The 24,694-nt window shown below is 51.1% G+C and overlaps 1 protein-coding gene and 1 long non-coding RNA gene across 2 annotated transcripts; both read right to left on the bottom strand.

The window, feature by feature from the left end:
• Nucleotides 1-37: 37 nt before the first annotated feature.
• Nucleotides 38-14,671, bottom strand: HAAO (3-hydroxyanthranilate 3,4-dioxygenase). The gene is made up of 10 exons (XM_059659982.1): nt 14,516-14,671; nt 10,948-11,026; nt 6,225-6,308; nt 5,826-5,932; nt 3,136-3,225; nt 2,704-2,747; nt 2,283-2,428; nt 814-882; nt 564-646; nt 38-460 (listed from the first exon to the last, which is right to left on the bottom strand). Exons 1-10 carry the CDS (start codon nt 14,593-14,595, stop codon nt 382-384), a joined length of 861 nt encoding a protein of 286 aa, XP_059515965.1. The 5' UTR covers nt 14,596-14,671; the 3' UTR covers nt 38-381.
• Nucleotides 14,672-17,505: 2,834 nt separating this feature from the next.
• Nucleotides 17,506-22,700, bottom strand: LOC132213423 (uncharacterized). The gene is made up of 3 exons (XR_009447995.1): nt 21,808-22,700; nt 20,881-20,913; nt 17,506-18,709 (listed from the first exon to the last, which is right to left on the bottom strand). It is a non-coding gene; the product is annotated as an uncharacterized LOC132213423 (long non-coding RNA).
• Nucleotides 22,701-24,694: the final 1,994 nt, after the last annotated feature.

Genomic DNA, 24,694 nt, shown 5'->3' with positions numbered 1-24,694 from the left:
ATGAGCACATGGGGTCAGCCATCGACCACAGCCTGTGTCCTTGCAGACCCACGGGCGCTCATCCACCAGGAAGCCTTTATTGAGGGCCTTCTGGGTGGCAGACAAGTAGTGAACTGAGGCTGTGAGGACAGAGAGACGGAGAGGCAGCCCAGACTCAGGGACAGACCACCGGACCGAACTGTGTGGGGCAGGGGGCTGAGGGCTGTAGAGGAGAGGATGAGGACGGGAGGAGGATGGGCGACAATGATGTCCAGGACCCGGCGGGCGGGGGGAGGGGGGGGAAGGCGCTGAGGCACTCAGCAGCAGTAGACCGAGGAGCAGTGGGGGCTGGGAAAGTAGTAGTTTCGGCAGGGGTGAAGCTGTGCACATTCAGCAGGACGATCACCCCAGGGGCTTCTTGCGGGCGGGATCTTGAGTCACAGCCAAGGCCACAGAGCCTTGCCCTCGCTCCCAGGAGTACCTGTGGAGACACAGGTGGGCAGGGGTGAGGCAAGGCTGGGCCCTACTGATCCCAGGGAAGGAGGGAGTCCCACAGCTGGGGAAAGGCCTCCCAACAGACTCACTCAGTCCTGGCTGGCACCAGGAGGCTTTCATCGGGGGTCAGGCTCAGGTGCTGTCCCCCCATGGTCACCACAGAGGAGCCCTCCTGGGGGAGAAGAGCAGGAGAATCAAATGGAGGCTACCCAGCCCCAACAGCTGTCCGAGAGTCCTGAGTCAGCCTTGGCAAGGAGGCCTGGGGAGCAAAAGGCCCAGGAGCAGCCTGGCCCCCAAGGGCAAGAGGTTGTGCCACCCTCTCCTGCGGACCCCACTTGCCAGCTGCCACAGCCACATGTCCACGTTCTGCTTCCAGCCTTTGCTGCTGCCTTGTCCATGGACGATCACCTGGTGGGAAGTGACACAGATCTTTTTGGTGCTTCCTGCCCCCTTAAACCTGGCCCCCAGACACCAGGCCTGTGTGGGCCAGGGGTGGGGCCTGCAGTACAGCCTCATCTCCCCCTGTGTGATGCAAAGACCAGGACTTGGAGAGAAGGCTGCCCAGGTTGCAGGCCTCCCTGCTGCCTCCATCATGATGGGAGCTGCCCACCTGCCCTTCGGGACCACACATGTCTGCCCTCCATACACACATGCACTTCGGGTCCCTCTGTAGCCCGTCACAACTATTGCTGGCCCACAGGAATACACACATGTGCACGGCATAGTGCAGACCCATGTAGCCCACATACACAGTTCCCCAAGGGGCGCCCATCTCCCTTACTCTGAAATTCTGGCCTAGGGAGCAGGAGGGAGGTGGGAGGGGATGAGCGAGAGGGAGGCTGAGCCTCTGTGATCTGCCTCAGCCTGGAAGCCCGCAGCTAGTGTGCGGGCTGTGCTCCCGTGGGCCCACGGGGGACTCAGTAGGTATTTGTTGGTATAAACTGAAGCAGGCGGGAGTAGGGGTGAGAAAGGTGGAAGGCAAGGCCATGCGACCAGCTCAGCACTGAATGACGCTGCCGTGATGGTGGGAGGGGCTTTGTGGCTGTGCCTGCTCTCACAGCCCTGCTAAACTAAGGCAGGTCTGTATCCAGTGAGCGTCTCTCTGAGAGGCGGGGGTGGGTGAGTGCTCTAATTCAAACTGCAAGGATGTGCCAGTAGAAATTGTAAAGCACAAGCAAGCACGAGCCTTCTGGCAGGTCTCCTTGCCTCCACACTCGCCCTCCTGATCCCGCCCCACACAGCGTGCAGTGGTCTTTCTAAAGCAGCACCCTGGCCTCATCATCCCCCGTCTTTAATGCTTGTGTGAAGCTCTGTTGTCCCCAGGATAAGTCCCTGAACCTTGCCTACCCCAGGAGACCGCCAGGACCCGAGCACTGCCTGCTACTCTGACCAGCTAGCAATCATGCCTGTGGCCCCCACTCCCCTACCCTGGCTTTGTTTGGGTCTCTGTGTGCCTTTCCACCCAACCCTCACCTCCAAACACCGTTCTCCCTTCCAACTCCCAATGCTGTGACTGGCCAAAGGCTCAGGAATTCCGAGCAGGGGTGTAACCCCAGACCCCAGAAACCTATCACTGGATGAGGCCACACCCCACTCTGAAGGCATTGCTTGGGACCACATAGCCTCTGCAGGCCTCTACTCACAGCAAAAACATCCCTTTTGGAGTCAGGGAAGAAACAGGAAGGCCAATGCCCATGTCTACAACCTCGGAAGTGTGTATGTGTGTGTGTGTGTGTGTGTGTGTGTGTGTGTGTTTCCCATTCCCCGGCTGCTGGGTAGATGCCCTGGCTGGCCCAGGGCTGCATTACCTGGGTCTCATAGGTGTCCCCGAACAGGTTGAGGGATGCGCCCCCCTGCAGCTCCCTGCGGTGGCCAGCCAACCAGGCCTCCAAGGACATGGGCTCCATGACGGATCGTGTGCTCAGGGGGAACGGCGTGTCCATGAGCAGCTGGTCTGCACCACAGCACAGCTGTGGTCAGTGTCCTCTGGCCCAGCCCTCCCAGCCCAGCAGGCCCAGTTCCCAGGGGCCCCCAGCTCTCAATTGCGGGAATGGGCCCAAGGACCCAGTAGCCGTATGGGGGGGGGGTGCCATTTGGTACCATCTTCCTGTACCTTGACTATTGGGCAGAGGACTCAAAAGGGAACTCCCTAGCACCCTGGGCCGAACCCCATCCTGCTCTGGGAAAGGGGGGAGGGAGGGGAGAGGAAGGCAGTTCCTATGGCCTCACCAGGGATGGGCTTTCCTGTCCTGTGCTGCTCAGAGCTGAAGAACCTGCAGGGACATAGGGGAGGGGGAGAGGGACCAGCGTTCCCAACTGAGAGGTCAGCGAGAGACATGTGCGCGCATGCGCGCGCGCGCGCACACACACACACACACACACACACACACACACACACACACTCTAGGCCACACATACATGTGGATCCCTCATACGACTCAAATCTACCACCTGCTCCCTTCCAGGCCCATGGAGCAGCCTCCTTTCCTCCCCAAGGGGGTCTCCTCCCTATGAGAGGTAAACTTTCTCCCTGAATCCGACCGCTCCAGGCCGGCAGGTGCTCCGTGGAGCACTTCTCAGAGGGGTGCGCCCCCCCCCCCCAACCCCAGACAGAGCACGAGGCCTCAGGAGAATGCGGGGCTGGGCTGGGCCGGGCCTCACTCCTGGATGATGGGGGCCAGCTGTGTGCCGAGGTCCTCGCAGTAGAACCACTTCTCAAACAGGACATCCGTGGTGTTTCCTACGTAGTACCTGCCAGAGCAAAGGATGGGCAGCCAGTTTCCCATCTGGGCAGCCTCAGGGTCGCCTCCCTCGGGCCCAGCTCTGCGTGCTGACTTCTGGGCCTGCCTGGCTCTGCTGCATTCACCCTGTTAGTGCAACCCAGTGGCCACAGCTGGCTCTCCCAGCAGCAGTGTGCACCCCAAAGTGAGAGGGCTGTTCCCCACTCCATTCACATAGCTCTTCCTACTTCCCCAAACTTGACAAGTTACAAAGTGGACAGAACTCTGAGGCTCAGAGAAGCTGGAAGTTCAGCAGGGATTACACGGCAGAAGCAGGACAGGCTAGAGACAGACTTCGAAGCACAGAGAGCATCCGTGACAAGTGTCTTCATGTTTCCCAAAGCAGAAGCTGAGGCAGAGCTGCATCCGGGGCCTGCCTGCTGGCGCTCTAGGTCAGAGCTCATGGGACCTTAAGGAACCAACATGTGGAAGATGCCCCCTAGACCGAAATCCTTCTCCTTTTATGGATGCCTTTGAGAGCTGGAGCAAAGGGCTGGACCTCTCCCTGAAGCCCACCCAGCCCCAGCGCGGCCTGGGGAGCTGGCCTGAGGAGCGCCTGGCAGACAGGGCCGTGCCTTAGGCCCCTGTGTGTACAGCAGGTCTGTTGACTGAATGCCTAATCCCCAGGCTCAGCTCCCGGGGCTGGGCCAGCCCTCCCTGCTCTTCCCCCAAAGGGCAGTGGTCCTGCTTACAGACACACAGTGCACCCCCCGACCCGGCACCCTAAGTTCTATCCTGGGATGGAGTTGGTCACCACAAAGCTTCATAACGGGCCCGTGATGTCATCCAGAAATTGCCTTCAGAGTGGAATTTTAATGTGGAGTCCCTGGCTTTTATTAAAGGTCAAAGCAGCCAGATGAAATCTGTTATTGAATTTGCTGTAAAAATGTTATTGAGGAAACCGTCCTCCCCATCACTAAAGACTCCCTCGATCAATCCCCAAGGGGAAAATTTCTTTTAGAGTTTAAGGCCAGGCATCTGCTTCTACCACAGACTGTTAATATGATCAGTGTGCAGTCATTAACATGGTGTTTTTAAAAAAGAATTTAAAAGTATAAGAAATACTCATGAGATTTTGTATAAAAAGCAAAATTCAAACGCATGCTCGCAATAAGACTTTGATGTTGGGAGGTGCAGTTACGCAGAGAAAAAAAGTCAAGGTGGAAAGTTAAGCACTTAGTTAGGTGTAATTGGTGGGATGACAATTTTTGTGTGTGTTTTCTTTATTATTGTTGCTTGTTTGTTTGTTTTGAGATATCATTCACACACCATAACATTCACCCTGTCCCTGATAGGTCATTTTAATTTTGTTCATGATTTCGTGTACTTTTCCTGATTCCCAGAATGAATGTGTGTGATTTTGGTAATTAGAAAAAAAGGGGAGCATTTAAAAAATGTGCACTATGGCCTAGCCGGTTTGGCTTGTGGACTGAAGGGTTTTGGGGTCGATTCTGGTCAAGGGCACGTTCCTCGGTTGCAGGCTCAGTCTCCGGCCCCGGTTGGGGCGCGTGTGGAAGGCAACAAATCGATGTGTCTCACACTATCTTTCTCTCCCTCTCCCTTCCACTCTCGCTAAAAATCAATGGGGAAAAATATCCTCAGGTGAGGATTAGCAAAAACAAAAATGTCCTCAGGTGAGGATTAACAAAAACAAAAAAATGTGCATTATAGCAGATGTTAGTAACTTGTTGGAAATTTTAAATTTTCTTAGTTAAAACATACAAAACGTAGTTTAGCTTTTGTAAAAATCTGTGCCCCCTCCCAAAATCTGTGTCCCCCCCCCCAAAAAAAAAATCTGTGTCCCCTGAGCCACAGGCTGCGCCCTCCTTTCAGAGGATAATGACTGGGTGACGGTCAGGACCAAACTGGAACTCAGCTCTGGGAACTGCCCATCTCTGCACCGAGCTGGTGCCCGCTCCGGTGTTGACTCCCACCCTATCCTGACTGTCCTGGCCCTGGCTTTGTATGTATCATGCCAGCTCTGCCATCGCCCAGTAAACGCAACTTCCCCGGGCCCAGTCTTGTCACCTGTAAAGTCCAGCTGATAACGGCACCGGCCCCGGGGGGTCATTGTGTGAACGAAATGAACAAATACACATAAAGCGCTTAGGCGGGCGCCCGGCCCATAGCAAGAGTTACACAAATGTTAGTGCTGGTCGTGGAGTGAGTCAGGGCAGAGACACCAGCAGAGGAGTGCGCTGGCCTGGCGGGTGCCTCTGGGGGCAGAGGCTGGAGAAGCAGCAGTGTTCCCAGCTGCCCTGGGCCGGGCAGGCCTGACTTTGGCAGCCACCCCGCCCCCACAGACGGCAGTACAGAAAGCACAGGCTCTGGTCCCAGCCGGAGGTCTGGGCTGCCTGGGCAACCAGAGAGTCCCAGAGAACATCCTACCAGCTCCATCATCAAACCCACCCCAGCACCTACCCTAATCTCTCCCTACCAACCGGCAAATACAGGATCCCCACTGCCTCCTCATTCCTGCTGGATGGCCAGGAAGAGCTGTCGTGAGCTATCCGATCCTTTCCCAGCTGCTTGCCTCTCCTCCCTCCCCGTCTGCCTCAGACCCCCATTTACCTGAGCCCATCTAGCTCAGTTTTCAGCCGCCTCCGCTCAATCACCAGCCCCACCGTGTTGGCAAACCTCTGTGGAGAGTGGGGGATCCCGGCGGGCAGGAGGAATATCTGCAGTGGCGGGGAAAGGCGTCAGTAAGGCTGCAATCCCCCACAGAGTCCTGTCAGTGCCTGCAGCATCCGGGGCCTCTGACTGACCCACAGGTTCGGCCCAGCCCATAGGGAAGGGGAGGAAATGGGCTGTGCTGCGGATAGGGCAGCCCAGAGAGGAGAGGGGGTCAGGGCAGGTCCAGTGGGTAGGAGGGCAGGAGGACAAGACCTTGACCAAAGCCAGAATGAGTGGACCCCATAGGTTCCTGTTCCGGTGACCCTTCAGCTCCCAGCCCCTGGGGCCCCGCCTCACCTCTCCCTGGCGGATGGCCACATCCCGGTGTTTCCCTCGCTCCAGGACCTGGAGAACCATGTCGCCCTGCAGCTGGTAAAACACCTGTGGAACAGGACAGCAGATAGGCTCAGACCCTCCCACCACTTCTTCCAGGGTTTTGGCCTGATTTCTCACTGGGAACCCTGAGAAAGTTCCTGAAGTCCTTGGAGTTTAAGAGCAGCTCTGTCACTGCTGCCCAGAGGCCCCAGTCTCCCCTGACACAGGCCACAGGCAGTAGTGCTAGTGACACAGGGATCACATCTTGACATGCAGTGATGACCAGAGTACCCAGGATGCAACAGCTGGTGTGTGGCTTGAGGCAAGAGGTTGGCTGAGATGCTCGCTGGAGAATTCAATGACCTTCAGCCAGGTAAGGAGGACCCCCTGGCTGTGCCCCAGGGGCTGTGCAAGCACCTTCTTGTACATGATCAGAAATCTCTACAACCTCCCAAACTGGTATTAGCCCCATTGTACAGAAAAGGAAAAGGAAGACTGAGGCTCAGAGAGTAAAGCAACTCGTCCAAGATCACAGTTCGTCCTGGAGCCACAATTTGGAGCCGAGTCTGCATAGACTAGTAGTTCTGAAGCCCGAGCTGGCTCCTCTGGCCACCATGATGCCCTGGCACGGGGCAGGGCTGTGCCTGTCCAAGTCCCTCAGGAAGTTGCCTGTGTAATTGGCGGGCTCAATGATGCTGGACGCTGGGGTGGGTTGAAGGTTGTGGGGGATGGCAGTACTCACCTCCTGCTAGCTCCCCGGGATGGAGCTAGGGGCCTCCTCCTGCATCTTCCCTATTCTATCCTAAGTCCCTAATTAATGTGTTTACTGAGATCACCCCATAGAGCTGGGAGGAGGAGGCAGACACATTCTTTCTCTACCAGTCACACATTGTATGGGTGTTAAAGGCCCCTGTCAAATAGTTTAGGGGTATTAATAATAAGAATGATGATGATGATGATGATGATGATGATGATGATGATGTAAGGAGTTAGAGGAGATAGAGGTCCTTGTCACAGCATCTACTAAGAGAAATCAGCCTTAGCTGGTTTGGCTCCTTGGTCAGAGTTTCAGCCCGAGGCCTGAAGGGTCATAGGTTTGATTAGGTTGAGGGCTCATATCTCAGTGCAGGCTTGATCCCCAGTCCCGGGTTGGGGCGAGTGCGGGAGGCAATCAATCCATGTGTCTCTCTCACATTGATGGTTTTCTCTCTCTATCTCTTCTCCTTCCTTTTACTCTCTCTAAAATCAATGGGAAAAATATCCTCAGGTGAGGATTAACAAAAAACAAAAAGCAAAAAAAAAAAAAAAAAAAAGAGAGAGTGAAATCAAGCCACACGCAGGGAAGGTAGAGAAATGAAACTAGAGAAATGTGGCTTTGCAGTCTGTCATGAGGGACAAGTTGACGCCTCTGAAGGACATTTGGCAACGGGCAGGAAGAGCCTTCTCAGCTCACACCCCTGTAGGGTGGCCAGAGGGGGTTCTTAGGATGTAGGACCTTCGGTGCTGAAACCAATGATGTCCAGGATGAACCAGGACAGTGGTCACCTCCTGAGCAAGTAATTGCATCTCTAGGCAGGTGGCTGTAGTCGGTCAGTAATGCACCTTGTTCATGTTGGGCACACATGGCTGCGTCATCACAGCACACGGTAGTTAAAAGCATGGATTCCATCGTCACCTGGCCCTCAGCTCAGCCAGGTCACCTCGTGCCCTTGGTCCGTTCAGTTAGCCTTCCTGTGCCTCTGTTTCCTCATCTATAAAATGACAGCATGTTCTCAGAATGTTGCTGCCTGGGACGCCGCACACAATGTACAAACCACGGAGTCAGCACTCACAGACCTCCAGCGATGGCGGGAACAGGAAAATAATGTGAGCAGTAGTAACAGGGGAAATGTCACTATTTTATGATAGAGTCAAAATACGGACATTATGCAGCCATTAAAAACTATTTTTGAGCCCTGGCCAATGTGGCTCAGTTGGTTGGAGCATCCTTCCATACATCAAAAGGTGGCGGGTTCAATTTCCAGTCAGGGCACATACCCAGGGTTGTGGGTTAGATCCCCAGTCATGGAATGTGCAGGAGGCAACCAATCTCTCTCTCTCTCTCTCTCTCTCTCTCTCTCTCTCTCTCTTCCTCTCTCTAAAACAAAAATCAGCAAACATTTTTAAAAACCACAAAGAACTATTTTTAAGTAACTGTTAGTAAGGTGGAAAAATAGCAAATGCTAAAGTTATCATGTTAAAGCAAGATTCAAAATTACACCCAGCAGGATCCTAACTATGTGACCATACATGTGTAAATGCAGGCAGTGTAGGGATTGATGTAGGGATTCCCTGAGTGGTGGGATTATGAATGAGGTATACATTTCATATTTCCGCCCATGTTTTCTTACAATAAACAATATTTACTTTTATATTAAAAATAACCCATGCAAGTTATTTAAAACAAATAAGAAAAAACTTCCCAAGGTCTGTTAGGGGAAATTTTGCAACTCCCCCTCATCCCACCCCCCAGCTGGGAGGAAGCCCTTGTGTGTGTGTGTGTGTGTGTGTGTGTGTGTGTGTGTGTGTGTGTGTGTGTGTGTGTGTAGGGGGGTCCTTTCATGGTAGGGAGGAGGAAGTAAGGGCCCAGAGAGTGGCCATAGCCCTTAGGCCCTGCGAATATCAGGGGCAGCTGGGGTGGGGTAGGGGTCCGGTCTGGGTCACATTGAAACCCTGTGCAGGCAGGTGAAAGGTATTAGTAGCCATCAAACCAAAACCCAGAAAGGAAGTGGAATTTTCCTCAGTCTTGTCTCTCTGCCCAGAAGCTGCCTTGTGATGAGGGACAGGCCTGGCCTGGAGCAGAGGTGCAGATCCAGAACAGCAGAAAATCTCACACAGCCCTGGGCGATCCAAAAGGAATTATGCTTCATTGGAAGTAAATGATGTTTGGGGCCTGGTGCTGGCTGGAGGATTAACCATCCCTGTGGGCAGATACTGAATTGAATCAGGCCTCTGGTGCCTGGAAAGGCCTTACAGGCAGAATAGGCGGGAGAGCGGCTGAGGGCGCAGAGAACCGATGCATCCCAAGCACCTACTGTGCCGGGCTCTATGCCTACACTCCACAGACACTGACTCCCTCCACCAGGCAGGGCAGTGTCCCCAGGAGCCACAAGGAAACAGGCTCAGACAGTGATGTGATGTGGCCTGTCCAAGATCACATGGTTAGGGGGACTCAGATTCCCACCCAGGTTGGCTCATTCCCAGCCCAGGCCCCTTGGCACCTGAGCCGGAAGAGAAGGCCTGGGGTAAGAGGAATATGAGTGGTGGGTGAGCCTGGGCCCCTGAGGGGCTGTTGCTGAGGCCTGAGCTCAGCGTGGAGGAAAGTTTGGCTCGGTGACTCCCCTTCTCTCACCAGGAAGGAGTCTGGACCCTAAGTCAAGCTGTCACAAACCCAGAGTGGGGACACCTGCTCAGGCCAGTTCTCCTCATCTGTCAGTCTCCCAGCTAAGTCAGGTCGTGGCCTGGTCCCTAAGTGGGCACCCATCCATCAGAGCAGCTCAGGGAGACCCCAAGGTGGGGTGTGGTGCAGAGGTGATAGGGGGCAAGAAGGGAGGGAGACAGAGAGGTGGGCACTGAGACCAGGGTTAATGGAGTGGAAGCCTCTGGAAGACAAGATGGGGAGGGGGGGGTCCTGAGGCGGGCAGGATAGACCTTGGCCACCATGGCCACTCCCACCCAATCCGTCTTCTCTCTGCAGTTTTGGATTTTCCTGCTGTTTTTTTTCTACAGAAGAAAATGGTCTCCAGTGAGGTGTGATGTGAGAAGTTGTGTCCGGGGGAGGTGCAGGACCTGGAAGTGTGAGAGGTGAGGGGCTGGCCGGCTCTGCCTACTGGATCCTCACCCCACTGCCCCCCACACATTCGGTGCTCAGCAAATATTTGCCCAGTGAGTGATTCTCCTGTGTTCCCTCCAGCCCCGAGCTGTGGCAGAGCTGCCAGCAGTGGGGGTGAAGGCTGGAGACTAAGCTGGACTCTGGATCTTGAACCCCAGGGCCAGGGCCCCAAAACGATAGGTAGGGGGCCCCATAGTGATCCTTTGCCAGCAGACATTCTGATAACTGGGGTCCCATCTGTGTCCTTCCTTAAGAGGCCCCATCTTTTTCTCTTAATTTTTTTACTGTTGTTTATTTACTTTTGGGGAAGGCAGCACAGAAACAGTCCAAAATTCAAGGTACAAAAGGGTGTTCAGGGCAAATTGCAAATCCTCCACTCCTCCCCTTCCCCCTACTAGCAGCTGATGTAGGTCCTAGATTAGGAGGGGCCTCCCAGCCCAACCCTTCCCAGATAACTTGGCTCCTGGGGCCAGAGTGGAGCACCCCGGTCCTTCTCAGCACGTGGGTCTCATTTTGGAAGCTAATCTTGCATATTCGGGCTTGGAGGGAGGAGTTCAGGGCATCTCATCAGGCCCTGTGTCCAGGGGGTGATGCCAACAGCTGGAGCCTCTCATACCTGCAGAGGGTGGGCTCTTTCTGAGGATGGAGCTGTCACAGGGGTCACTGGGTGCCCACACCTCCCAGGCAGCAGTATTGCACTGTGGTTTCCTTTGAGCCCCCTTCACCCTCAGCCATCTGACCACCCCGTCTCCTGTCCATAGGCTCTGGTCCTGGCTTGGGAAATGTCCCCTTGCTCCGGGGCTGGGTCAGGGGATGGGCAGTCTGCAGACCTACCTCCTCACCCTCCTCGATGTGGTAGTCCTTCCTGATGTTAGGGCCCCCGATGAACATGACTTTGAGCTGCTCCTTATGCCTGCAGTGGAGGAGAAGGGAAAGGTGCTGAACCAGCTCCTGGGAGAGGACAGGAGGGACCTGGAGGGAGCCTGGGCACACCTGGGCAAGGTAACAGAGCTGTTCTGCATCATTGTCTCTGTCAGTTTTTTTAAAAATTATTATTATTTTATTAATTTCAGAGAGGAAGGGAGAGGGAGATAGAAATATCAATGATGAGAGAGAATCACTGATTGGCTGCCCCCTGCACACCCTTCACCAGGGAACGAGCCCGCAACCCGGGCACATGGCCTTGACAAGAATCCAACCAGGGACCCTTCAGTCCGCAGGTCAACACTCTATCCACTGAACCAAACCAGCTAGGGCTGTCCCTGTCAGTTTTTGAGGTTTGTCCCCATCTACTCTCATCCCAGGGTGCCCGTATGTGTCTGAGACAGTATATGTGTCTTGCTGTATCTGTGGCTTGGTATATTAGTGTGTGGGGGCATGTCCCTCTGTGTGCGTCCCCCACATCCTCTGCCCCAGGATGGGGAGTGGTGTGGTGGTGGATCTATCTCTTCTTCAATCAGGATGACTGGGCTGTATTCAAGATCTCTAAGTACATGCCGAGGCCGGTTTGGCTCAGTGGATGGAGCGTCGGCCTGCGGACTGAGAGGTCCCAGGTTCAATTCCGGTCAGGGGCATGTACCTGGGTTGCGGGCACATCCCCAGTGGGGGATGTGCGGGAGGCAGCTGATCGGTGTTTCTCTCTCATCGATGTTTCTAGCTTTCTATCTCTCTCCCTTCCTCTCTGTGAAAAATCAATAAAATATATTTAAAAAAAAAAAAGATCTCTAAGTACAGGCGAGCAAACTGGAGGCCCCGCTTCCTGTAGGGGTAAAATGACCCTTATCTACCTCCCCTCCCCTGAGTTGTCTGACTATGAGACTATCTCTTCCCCCAAACTGCTGGGCTAACGCTGTGAGGCACCTGCTGTAAGACGTGGAGGGGAAACTGGTACAGGGCCCTGCGACCAGGTCCTGGTGCCCTGGGAGTGGTCTTGGGGAGCGATGGAGCGAAGACTGGATCAGGATGGGGGACCAAGTCACTCTTGGTCAGCCAAAGAGTTTGGTCTTGGCCCAAAGGGTGCCAGACAGCCCAGGAATTTGTTTTTCTTTTTTAGTCATCTTTTCTGAGATATAATCTAGGACAGCAATTTTCAATCTTTTTCATCTCATGGCACAAATAAATTAATTACTAAAATTCTGTGGCACACCAAAACATATATATATTTTTGCTGATCTGACAAAAAGTAGGTATACTTTTGATTCATTCACACTGGATGGCTATTGATGTTTGTCTTTTTTCTATTTGATAATCTAAGGGAAAAGGCGTCAGTGCCCCTGACTAAATAGTCAGGTACTGCATGTTTTAACAATTCTTGTGGCGCACCGGTTGAAAATCGCTGATCTAGGTACATATGGAAAGTTCTTGAATGAGCCCACTCGAGAACTATTCCAACCCATCGGTCAGAATGCAGAAGCCAAGATCATGTCCTTCCTCTGCTCAAAACCTTCCAGCAGCTTCATATGTCCTGCCTCCCACCACCCCAAATTCATAGGCTAGAGCAGTGGTCGGTAAACTGCGGCTGGCGAGCCACATGTGGCTCTTTGGCCCCTTGAATGTGGCTCTTCCACAAAATGCCGACCTCTGCGCATGGGCCACGAAGTTTCAATCGCACTTTACGTGTGTGCCCGCACGTGGTATTTTGTGGAAGAGCCACACTCAAGGGGCCAAAGAGCCGCATGTGGCTCGCAAGCCACAGTTTGCCAACCTCTGGGCTAGAGTCCTAAGCTTCAGCACCTCAGAAGGTGCCCCAAGTGGGAAATGGGGTCATTGCAGGTGGAGTCAGTTAAGCTATGAGGAGGTCGTCCTGGGATCAGGTGGACACCTAATCCTCTCCGCCGGAGTCCTTACAGAAAGGGAGATTTAGACACAGACACACGGGGAGCGCCACGTGAAGGTGAGGGCAGAGAAGGGGCAGATGCTGCAGAAGCCAAGAGTGCAAAGATCACCACTAACCCACCAGGAAGCAGCCAGAAGAGGCCCAGAGCAGTCTCCGCACAGCCCTCACCAACACGGGGTACAGCCACAGCCCTGCCCTGCCCTGTGGCCCCAGGTCTGCCTGGGCCTCCACCCGCTGTGGTTTCTATTTAGTGGCGGCCTCCTCAGTTCCCGGAGGAAGGGACTCTTGTCCGTTGGTTTCCTGCTGTGTCTCTAGTGTCTGGGACAGTGCCTGGCAAGTAGCAGGTGCTCAGCGAACAGCTGCTGAGTGACTACAGGCAGGGCCTGCGTTTTGTGATCACTGATGTGGGGGCAGTGCTGGAGGGCTGGGTGGGAGAGGGGTGCCTGGAGACGGGGCAGCCCACACTCTACAGGCTGGAGGTGACAAGAGGGGGCTGGAGAGGAGCAGGTGGATCTGAGACACCACTAGGGGAGAAACTGCGGGACTGAGATGAGACTGTGGTCAGGGATGAAGTCGGGGAAGAGTGGGGGCCATGAGGCTTTGGGGGGATGCTGCACAGCGACCACGAGTGTGCACTTTGGAGTCAAACTCTTCCATGGGCGTGAGGCAGGACCCTGTCCCACACTAGCTCCGTGATATTGGGAAAGTTCCCCATTAAAACCCCACCTTCCGGGGCTACTGTGACTGTGAAACGAGATGATGTTAAAGCACTCGGCAGTCTCTGGCCTGTCAAAGTATTGGTGGTTGTGAGTGTGTGCTTCGAGGTGTCGGAGATGTTCTGTGGACACAACAAGGATGGGGTTGTGAGCCTGGAGCTGGGAGCCCGGGAGGGGAGGGGGCTGCAGGGGAGGGCCTGAGAGGTTTGCTGGAGAAGGACTGGCTGGCGGGATGGCCCCCTTGGGTGGTACGGGCAGAGGTGGCTAGGGAGGGCCGGGGAGAGTGTGTGTGTGTGTGCGTGCATGTGTATGCGTGTGTGTGCATGTGTTTGTGTGTAAGCATGTGTGTGCATGCGCTCATGCCTGCCAGCAAAGAATGGGAAGAGCAATAAATCACAATCCTCCCAGAGGGCTGATCCTCCACCCTCTGCCTGTGGCTTCCTGATAGAGTTGGTGTAAGACTGGGCTGTCCCCAGGCCTGGCTTCTACTGCCATTCTGGGGCCCATCTTCTGAGAGTCACTGGGGGTTGGAGAGCTGTCTCGGGCCTGGAGGGGAAGGGCTGCCCCCTGCCCTCCGCATCTCTCCTGGCCTCAGCTCGCCCCACCATCCTCAGGCGGCAGGGTCACAATCTCTGTCTCTGAGTCTCCAGAAAGAGGAACAGACAAAGGTGGTGGAACCCGGAACAGCCCGCCCTCCCCCTGCCCTGAAGACACCGTGAGGATGGCAGCCCCTGTCCACAGGCTCTGGGTCAAGAACTGGGAGCTGGGGGTGAGGGGTGAGGGGTGAGGGTGCGGATGGAGAAGGAGGGGGTGAGGACAGAGAGCGGGAGAAGGGCTGCCTGGCACTCACAGGAGCTTGTTGCAGACGGGGGGCAGGAAGGAGGCCCGGTTCTCCTCCACCCAAGTCCGCACTCGCACCGGCCGCTCCATGCCTCCCGGGAGGAGCGCTGCTCCCAGCGGTGTCCTGCGGCCGTCGGAGGGGCGCGGTTCCGCCCAGCCGCCTATTGGCCGCCTGGTTAATCAGCATCCCGTGGGGCAAAGGGCGGGGCAACCCCCAGGGCACCGAGTGCAGTGGTGGGGACCCCCGCGGTGACCCCTGTCCGCCTCTGGTCAAGGAGCCCTGGCACCACCACGTCCCAGGTTCCTGCCAGACACCGCTGGCCCGCCGCACGCACGTCGGGGGTCGCCCGGCACACTGCGCGGGGGTTGGGAGCTGAGACGGGCGGAAGGCACAGATCCCAGCACCAGCCTGGTCCTTTGTCCCCAGACTTTCCGCCTGGGCCCCAAAGAAATGCTGTGATGGGGCGCAGGCGGCTGGCAGACCCGGGGACTGAGTGCACGGGTGCTGGCACTGGATGGAAGCCTCAGTGTCTCGTCTGAAAAACGTCAACGTCTCCCCTGCCTTCCAAGGGTCACAGGGCGGCCAGCACGGCCCCGTTCATGCTACCCTCTGTCCGGTCACGAGCGCGGAGTCAGGCCAGAGTCCACGGGTTTACAGGGTGCCGCTGGCGGCCCTCCTCGGGCTGGGTGAGGGGCCCCCGGCGCACCACGGGGACTCCTGGGCCCCATCTGAGGGCACGGTCCCCTCACCTACATTGGTCAGAGGAGGCAGGCACGGACTAGGTGCCTGTTCTGAGCTCCTCCCACGTCTTAGGGACATAGGACCCACGGCGGTTGAATGAGGAGTTTTCCAGGTGAAGAACCGGGCTCGCGGGTCCCGGGCTGGGAGGGGACTCTCCTGTGCTGAGGTTGAGAGACGCCCTAACGCTGTTCCCCTGGGGCCCGGGAGACACCTGGCACCAGGTGAGCCCGGGGGAGGGGAGAAGGATACTTGACACCTGCTTGCTCCTCTTTCTTCTGCACTCCGAATTCTTAGGGAAATTGCGCGCCTGTTGGAGGAGGGTGGGGAGAAGGGAAAAACTCAGGCTCCGACACCAGAATCCAGACTAGGGTTCAAAAATTCGAAACTCCTCCAACTCTGCACCCTCCCCCAAGCCCATCTTGTCCCCTCCCTTCCGTCTGGGTTGGCTGGGGTTCTCAGCACCCCCAGACGCGGAGACTGTCCCGCGCAAATCAAAACCCAGACAAGGAAACAAGATTCCCACCCACCTCCGCTGGGAGGGACCCTCCTGTTTCCTCTCCACGCCCCCCTCGCCCCCCTTTCCCCTTTCTCTTTTTAGTTATTTACTTGGAACTCTTTAGCTGAGCATTTCTTTCTAGAATATTGATTGGCACCAAAATAACTGAAACCATATTTACCTTTCTCATCTACAAGTAATGAGTGGCAGTGAGACAGCAAGGGTCTAGGATAATTGTTAGGTTGGACATTTGTTAAAAGGATGGATGGGATGGCGGGTGGACAAAGGCATGAGTGAATTCACATGAAAAGGGAAAACAAATGATTTCAGACCAACAGATGTTCTGTTACATAGTACAAAGGAGAGAAGGATCGTTGCCCTGCATTTTAATCTACCTAGTCAAATAATGTGAATCGTTGATGCTACAAGTGAATGTTAGGGGTCTGAATTATCCAGGTGAATCTTAAACACAGACTACATAACTTGGCTGTATAAGCCCCTGTCAGACTGCCCTCTGGTTTGTGCCGAGTAAATAAATTACCAGGTCTGTTCAATTGGTAGCCTTCTAACTTGGGTGTTGGGCACCATTTGACTGCATTCTAGAAATGTTCTTCAACCTAATTGCCCAGTTCACTGTTTGTTTTAAATTGAGTTGATGTACTCTATAGTTCAGCTCATCTACTGAGTGTTCTTTCTTTCTTTTTTTGGTTAATCCTTACCCGTGGATATTTTTCCATTGATTTTTAAATTATTATTTATTATTATTATTTTTTTTTAGCGAGTGGAAGGGGGGGAGGGAAGGAGAAAGAGAGAGAGAAAAGCATGGATCAGTTGCCTCCCGTATGGGCCCCAATGGTGTTCGAACCCGCAACCTAGGTATGACTGGAAATCGAACCCGCAACCTTTTGGTGTCCTGGATGATACTCCAATCAACTGAGCAACCCTGCCAGGGCCAAAGAAGATGTTTTAAAGTGTAATCTCTTATCAGTAAAGATAATATTAGCTGCTGTAACAGGAAAAAAATTTCAATGCAAACTCAGTGATTTAGCACCTGGAAGTCCACTTCTCATGCCTATGAAGTGCAGTGGGAGGCAGCAGTGCCCTGCACATTTAGGGCCCTAATTTGACAAAGTTGACATAGGATCTTGTCTCCTTCATCTTGTAACTTCCAACATCACCCTGGGCACTGAAATCTGGCTGGCAGAACGAGGAAGAGAGAGAGTGGAGGTACTTAAAGGCCACACCTGGCCAGAAGTGGTGTACACACTCCGGTCACTTTCCACTGGCTGAAGCTCAGTCAGTGGTCTCATCTAACCTCAAGGGAGCCTGGGGAAGGTTCTGGCTTATCTCTCTTTGATGATATTGGTTTCCCTCAAATGTTTCATGATCCTTGTGAAAATTCACTTTTATGGTTGACAATCTGCACAGTCCACTGAGGGGGAAGAGGCAAGAGTTGCACTCTGTTATTTTTAGAGTGTGTATGTGTGTGTGTGTGTGTGGGGGGGGGGGGGACGGCAAGACCTGCCACCGAGTAGGGCAGGGGTGGGCAACCTTTTTGTGAGTGCGTGCCAAAACCAGCAAAATCTCTGACTCAAAATTCTTCTGCGTGCCAACCCTAATTTTTTGAGAACATGCTACGCCTACTTGATATCTCTTAAGGTGTACGTATGTGAAGAACCTTGAAGAAATAATAAGATTCATTCGAGCGACAAAAACACAGTATATGATGATGAAAAATACATTTATTTTTTAATGTATACATGTACACTGATAGTCCGACAGGAAACTTTATGACTCCGTTTGATATTATCAGTGGGATTTTTGCTGCTGCATCACTGATTACAGAGATTTTACATCAGGTTTATATTTCGTGACCTTCAGAGATATGCACGAGCTACTACTTTCATCTGTCAGGAGACTCCTATTACGAGACTTAACAAAATTCATCACTGAGAACAAAGATTCACAATCGTAAATCAAAGATTATAAGAGAGGGTTTCGTGTGCCAGCAAAAGTTACTGGTGTGCCATGGGTTACCCACCCCTGGAGTAGGGTATCTCAGCAGCTGGTCTTCTGGGTTTGGGCACTGACAGTTTCTCCTGGGTGGTCCTTGCCACCTCAGTACTGCCTTGTCTCCCTGCTCTAAACTCCCACATCCCACCACAGCTGCCTGGGTTACGATGGGGGTGCTACCTGCTCCTGCCTCAGTGCCCCAACTAAGTACCCTTGCAGTGGTCCCTGGATCTCCTTCCACATCTTTACCCCACTTGGGTCTGAGGCATCCTAAGGGCTGCTCCCAGTACTTTTGGAAAGACTCTCTTCTTGGCTCCTCTACACATTGTGGGCTGAGATTTCCTTCTTCAATCTAACTTTGCCTTCTTTTAACCACTCCTTGTAGGTTCAGTTCCAGGCCTGTTGAGACCTCCTCTTCCTGTGTTTTGGTGTATTTGTTTATTTCATATTTATATCTTTCATTTATTGGATTTTGTTCAAAAAATGGCCAGACTGTTCCCCAAAGTGGCTGCACCATTTTAGCGCCCCATCAGCAGTGTGTGAAGATCCTGATTTCTCCACATCCTCACTCTGGTTTGCTATTGTCTGCCCTTTTGGCCCCAGCGCTCCCATACTCACTTCTCTGGGAACTCAATGAGAAATTCTTGGCATTTGGACCTGTTGCTACTTACCGCTACTTTCCTTAGCCAGTTCCCTCTTCAAGCAATCACAGAGAACATTTTCTCCCTGGGATCAGAGTGTGGTGTGAGGAACCTAACTAACTACAGCAGCAGCAGTAACACCCTCTCTGGTTACCACTTACTGAATGATTACTACACGGCAGACCCTGTGCTAAGCACCATAGGTTCTCTCATTTAATCCGATTTACAGATTAGGAAACTGACAATGAAGTTTAGGGCTGAGCTTGGCATTTCTTTTAGTCCAGGGGTTATGGTGGAATTCATAACTGCTACCTACAGATGAAAAAAGTGAAGAATATCAGCCAACCCTACAGTTTAATAAAAAAAAACCACCAAAAAAATGATAAAAACAAACTGAAAAAGCACACACCAACGAAACAGTGGGCTAAAGATTGGAACAAATATTTCACCAAGATATACAAATAGTCAATGCTCAACACTATTAGTCATCAGGAAGATATTAAGTCTACAATGAGATACTATTATGCACTCAGTAGAATGGCTAAAATAAAAAAGACTGACAACAGCAAGTGTTGACAAAGATGCAGAGCAATTGGAACACTCAGTATCACTGGTGGCAGTATAAAATGGTACAACTACTTTGGAAATAAGGTCTGGCAGTTTCCTAAAAAAAAAAAAAACTAAACACAGGACTTCATCAAAATTAAAAACATGTGCATCAAAGGACCCACTCAAAAGAGTGAAAAGGCAACCCCCCCAAAATGGGGGGAAATATTTGGAAATTATATAGGTAATGAGGGATTAATATCCAGCATATACAAAATACTCAACAACAAAAAAACAAACAACCTAATTTAAAAATAGGTTAAAGATTTGAATAGACACTTCTCCAAAGAAGATACACAAACAGCTGATAAGCACATGAAAATATGCTAAATATCACAAATTATTAGGAAAGTGCCAATCAGAACCACAATGAAATACTACCCCACACCATTAGGATGACTATTACTAAAAAACTCCCAAACATAAAACAAGTGTTGGCGAGGATATGGAGACATTCGTGGTGGGGATATAAAATGATACAACTTCCATGAAAACAGTGTGATATTTCCTCAAAAAATTAAACAGAATTATCATATGACCCAGCAATACCACTTCTGAGTATATATCCAAGAGAAGTGAAAGCAGGAACTTGAACAGGTATCTGTACACCCACGTTCATAGAAGTACTACTATTCACAATACCCAGAAGGTGGAAGCAACCGAGTGTCCAATGACTGATGAATGGATAAATAAAACGTGATATATAATACAATATAATGCCATTCAATCTTGAAAAGAAAGGAAATTTTGACACAAGCTCTAACACGAATAAACCTTGAAAAGAGTATGCTAACTGATGCAAGCAGACACAAAAGGCAGATGTTGTATGAGTCCACTTGTTTGAAGTACCTACAATAGTCAATTTATAGAGACAGACAGTAGAGGAGGGGTTACCAGGTGCCGAGGGGAGAAAGTTATTATTATTATGGAGAGTTATTATTATTGTTATCATTGATTTTAGAGAAAGAGAGAGAGAGAGATGAGAAAAACATTGATTGGTTGCCTCCTACACGCACTCCAACTGGGATCAAACCCTAAACCTGGGTATGCGCTCTGGCCAGAAATCAATGCTGTGACCTTTCAGTGTATGGGACAGTACTCCAACCAAATGAACCACACTGGCCAGAGCTGGAGTTATTTTTTTTAAACATATTTTTTATTGTTGATAGTAGTACAGGTACCTCCCATTTCCCCCCTTTCCTACCCTCCTCCAAGCCCCTTGGAGAGTTATTTTTTAATGGGTACAGATTTTTAGTTTGGGATGGTGAAAAAGTTCAGGAGATGGATAGTGGTGATGGTTGCATAACAATGTAAATGTACATGATGCCGCTTAAATGTGCACTTCAAAATGGTTAAAGTTACCTGGAAAAAGCCCAAATGCCCATCAGCAGATGAGTGGATAAAAATCTGTGGTACATTTACACAATGGAATACTATGCAGCTGTAATAAAGATGGATCTTTTACCCTTCGTGACCCCATGGATGGACCTGGTGATTATTATGCTAGGTTGAAATAAGCCAGTCAGAGAAAGACAAATATCACATGATCTCATTAATATGTGGAATCAAATGAACAAAATAAACTGACAAACAAAATAGGTCCAGAGGCATGGGTGGCTGGAACAGACTGACAGATCTCAGAGGGGAGGGAGATGGGGGGATGGGAAGAGATTAACCAAATAACGTATGAATATATGCATAGCCCATGGACATAGACAATAGCGTAAGGAAGGCCTGAGGTGGGGTGGGGGTTGGAAGAGGGGGGAGATGGGGGAGGGAGCTTGGTAATACTGTTCACAATAAACTTAAAAGTTACAGACTTTTAATTATGTATATTTTACCACAATAAAAACTAAAAAAACTCTGCATAAACTTACCTTATGACCCAGAAATTTCACTTCTGTATTTACCTAAAAGGAATGAAAGACTTGTACCAGAATGTTTTTAGCAGCTTTATTTATAACAACTCCAAACAGGAAATAACCCGATGTTCATTAATAGAATGGCTAAACCAACTGTGATGCATAGTGTAAAGAAATATAATCAAAGCCACTCAGTCAGTTGTTGGCTAAACAGATATGAACGAAGGTGTTTTTACTTGTTCCTCGTCTTTCTTCAACCCCACAGGGTGAGCTTTCCTACTCACCCCAAAATTTGACCTAAGGACAGCCCTGTGTGTTACTGAAACCCTTGAGGCCCTGGCTCCCTCTCCCGTCCTCCTGTCATTATCTATGCCTCGTCTCTAAATTCTGCTACCCTGTCCCTGGTCCAGTAGGTCTGGGTTCAACTGTTGCCATAACTGACAGAGGAAACACCCCATTTTCTCAGTAGGCGTGCTTGGGGCATTTGGGAACCCCAGCATAGCCGGTCCCCGTTTTCATCTCTCCAGTGGTCCTAGTTCTACTTTGTCTTTCCCATATTTCAAGGTAGGGCTCTTCTGCCACCGTCACCCTGTGAGCCCTGATTAGCGCCTCTCTTGAGGGTAACCCCCCAGAGGCACAGTTTTAAATGCCAGGCACTGTCACAGGTCTCTCTCCCTCTCTTGTCAATGGCAGGCTGAGCACTCTACTCTCTAGTGTTGAGGACATGGACCTTTAAGTCTCATAATTTGTATTTGAATCCCAGCTCGGCCACTTACTTAGGTCACCCCACTGTGCCTCAGTTTCCTCATCTGTAAAGGGAAATAAAAATGCCACTTACTTCATAGGCTTGGCATGAGGATTAAGCTAGTTAAAAAGGTGTAAAGTTCTTGAAACACTGCCCAGTATATGGCAAACAGTGAATAATGTGTTATTTTTACCTACCGACCACTATGTTCTCCATTTTCTTTGAAAGACCTTGCTCTCAAATGAGAAGTGAAGGAAGTAATTAATGCATTCTGTATCAGCCAGGATCCAGTCAGGAGGCAGACACCACACCAGTCCTTTGAACAGGGAGCACGCAATATCAAGAATTGTTAATTAGTAAACGAAAATTAACCGCTGAATGGGGTAAATAGGACTCTAAAGAATACAGAGAGCACATACACAGGGGGCAGCCACAACCTCCAGCGATGACATGGAAAACCCACGGAAGGAACAAACTTGGAAGTGGCCCTCCCTCCCCGCCAGCACTCATGGGTGAGGGCGTGGTGGTGGCCCACGGAACGGCAGGGGAGTTTGCTGAGGTGCTGCAGGCTGCGGTTGGCAAGCAGGAAACTGTGTGCTGGGTGATGGCAGAATCTCATTGGGAAGCCGCCCACTGGCAGCTGTGCTGTAGAAACCGGAAGAACGTTCTGGAACAAGGAAGAGACGCCTGTGTTCCTCTAGCACCTTCCTGGTGTTGGGACTGACGAGGCCTAGGCGCGGCACTGGCTGACAGGATCCCAGAGCCGGGCAGAGAAGGGTGTGTTTGGAGCAGGGAAGCAGGAAGTTGGTAACAGGCACACACCCATCCATGTTCTCAGGTGCTCCCAGCCAGCAGCAGTCAGTGCTCAGTGGGGTGCAAACGGCCCACGCAGGTCAACCAGGGGAAATGCCGAGTGGAATAAAAACCAACACCAAGTCTGCTTCAGTGCATCCCGACCTGTGGTGAGTGTGGCCAGCAGCCTCCACTCCCAGGTGCTCTCTGCTGAGCTGAGCAGTGAAGTCGCCTTTTGCCCAAAGCTGACCTAGATGGGTCACTAAAAGGGCACGGGCTTTGGCCACAGGCAAACCCCTGCTCCACCACCCACCAGCTGTATGACCTTGGGCAAGTGACCTAACTTTTCTGAGTTTGTTTTCTTCTTTGTAAGTGGGTTGTTGTGAGGACTGAAATGAGAAAACAAATGTAAAACACTTAGTACAGTTTATGAAATAACCGGTATTCAATAAAGGATAGTTTCTACAGTAAAAAAAAAAAAATTAATAGGGAATCTTTCCTGTTTTTGTTGTATGTATTTACAGCAGTACAAAGGGGGCTGTGATTAGGGTGGTCATGTGTTCCTGGTTGTCTGAGACAGTCACAAGGCATGCTCCGTGACCCAGTGTTACTAATCGCGCCCCCTTTCACTCTCAGAAATGTCCTTGTTTGGAGGATAAATTATATGGTCACACAAGATCTTGACAATTCAGTGTCTATCAAACTACTCCCACTGACAGTAGCGAGAAATACAGTAAGTACAGGTGTGTGTGCGCACACACACACACCTGTTTGAAAGCAACAAAGAGCTACTAAGACAGTGCAGGGGTTGAGGGTCCAAGATTTCAGGGAGAAAAGAAATGCTGGGAGGCGAGTGGGACACCCCAAGCTGCCTTCTTTCCTCTTTGAAGTGTTGGCTGGTTTGTAAGTGGAAGAAACAAAGGGGCTGAAAAGCTGAACAGAAAACGATAGTTCTCCAAAGGAATATATTATTTAAAATATATATACAGTGGGGTCTTTCAATAAGTATAAAAGAAAAAGCCTAAGTGATATGAAAGCACGGTACATTGGAAAAGTGGCAGTTTTTTATTCCCTTTTTAAAAATATATTTTTATTTATTTCAGAGAGGAAATGGAGGAGTGAATCCTCAATGATGAGAGAGAATCATTGATTGGCTGCTTCCTGCACGCCTGCTCATCCCCCACTGGGGATTGAGCCCCCAACCCAGGGATGTGCCCTGAACCCCTGACCCTGACTGGGAATTGAGCCGTGACCTCCTGGTTCATAGGTTGATGCTCAACTGCTGAGCCACGCACGCCAGCTGGGCAGCAGCTTTTTCTTCTTAGTGGTATGTTACAGTTTACAGCAGCGTTTCTCAGCCTGTGAGTCGTGACCCTTTGGGGGTCGAACGACCCTTTCACAGGGGTCGCCTAAGACCATCAGAAAACACATATAAAATTACATATTGCTTTTGTGATGAATCACTATGCTTTCATTATGTTCAATTTGTAACAATGAAATTGGGGGTCACCACAACATGAGGAACTGTATTAAAGGGTCACGGCATTAGGAAGGTTGAGAACCACTGGTTTAGGGCATCTTAGGTTTGATGAAATATGGTATGTTTGTTCACATGTATGAGTGTCTCACAGGAGAAAGGTCATATGCATTTGGTAGATTCTGCTAAAATGTCATTGAAACAAAACTGAATAGTGACCTTTTCTGCACATTCTTAAGAACATTGATGTTACCAATTTTTTGATCTTTTAAATTTTTCCTTATCTGATAGGCTCTCACCAGGTCTTCATGCAAGCTTCAATTCAGAATGAAGAAGATGTGTACCTCCCCACATTGTCAGCATGCTTCACTCTTATGTGTGATTCAGATCTGCATCACAATTCCTTAGAGCTTGGCTCGAGGGACCTGCTCATCCTTCTCTCCGAGGGAAGGGAAGGTCACCTCCCAGGTGGTGCTGGTGGGGGACAAGGTCACCTCCCAGGTGGTGCTGGTGGGGGACGGGCAGGGAGGGATCTTAGATGCTGCCCAGCCCCAGGGGTTCTGCAAGGCATTCAGGATGGTTGGCCTTGTTACAGGTGGCAGTGACTTCTTTCACATTTCTATTTAGAAAAACAATAATTAAAGCAATTATTTAGACAACCTCTTGGCCCATTCTACTAAGACCACTTTGGGAGTCTCTTTTCTACTGGTTAAAAATATAAAACATAAGTTTACTGAAATAAAGACCATACAATGAAGCTTCTACACATTTGACTCAAGAAAAATAATAATGAATGTAACAAATAAATCCCATCA

This window comes from Myotis daubentonii, chromosome 12 (assembly GCF_963259705.1).
Source record: "Myotis daubentonii chromosome 12, mMyoDau2.1, whole genome shotgun sequence".
Taxonomy (NCBI): Eukaryota; Metazoa; Chordata; class Mammalia; order Chiroptera; family Vespertilionidae; genus Myotis; species Myotis daubentonii.
The sequence above is the reverse complement of the archived record's forward strand: the minus strand, read 5'-3'. Positions and strand labels throughout refer to the sequence as shown.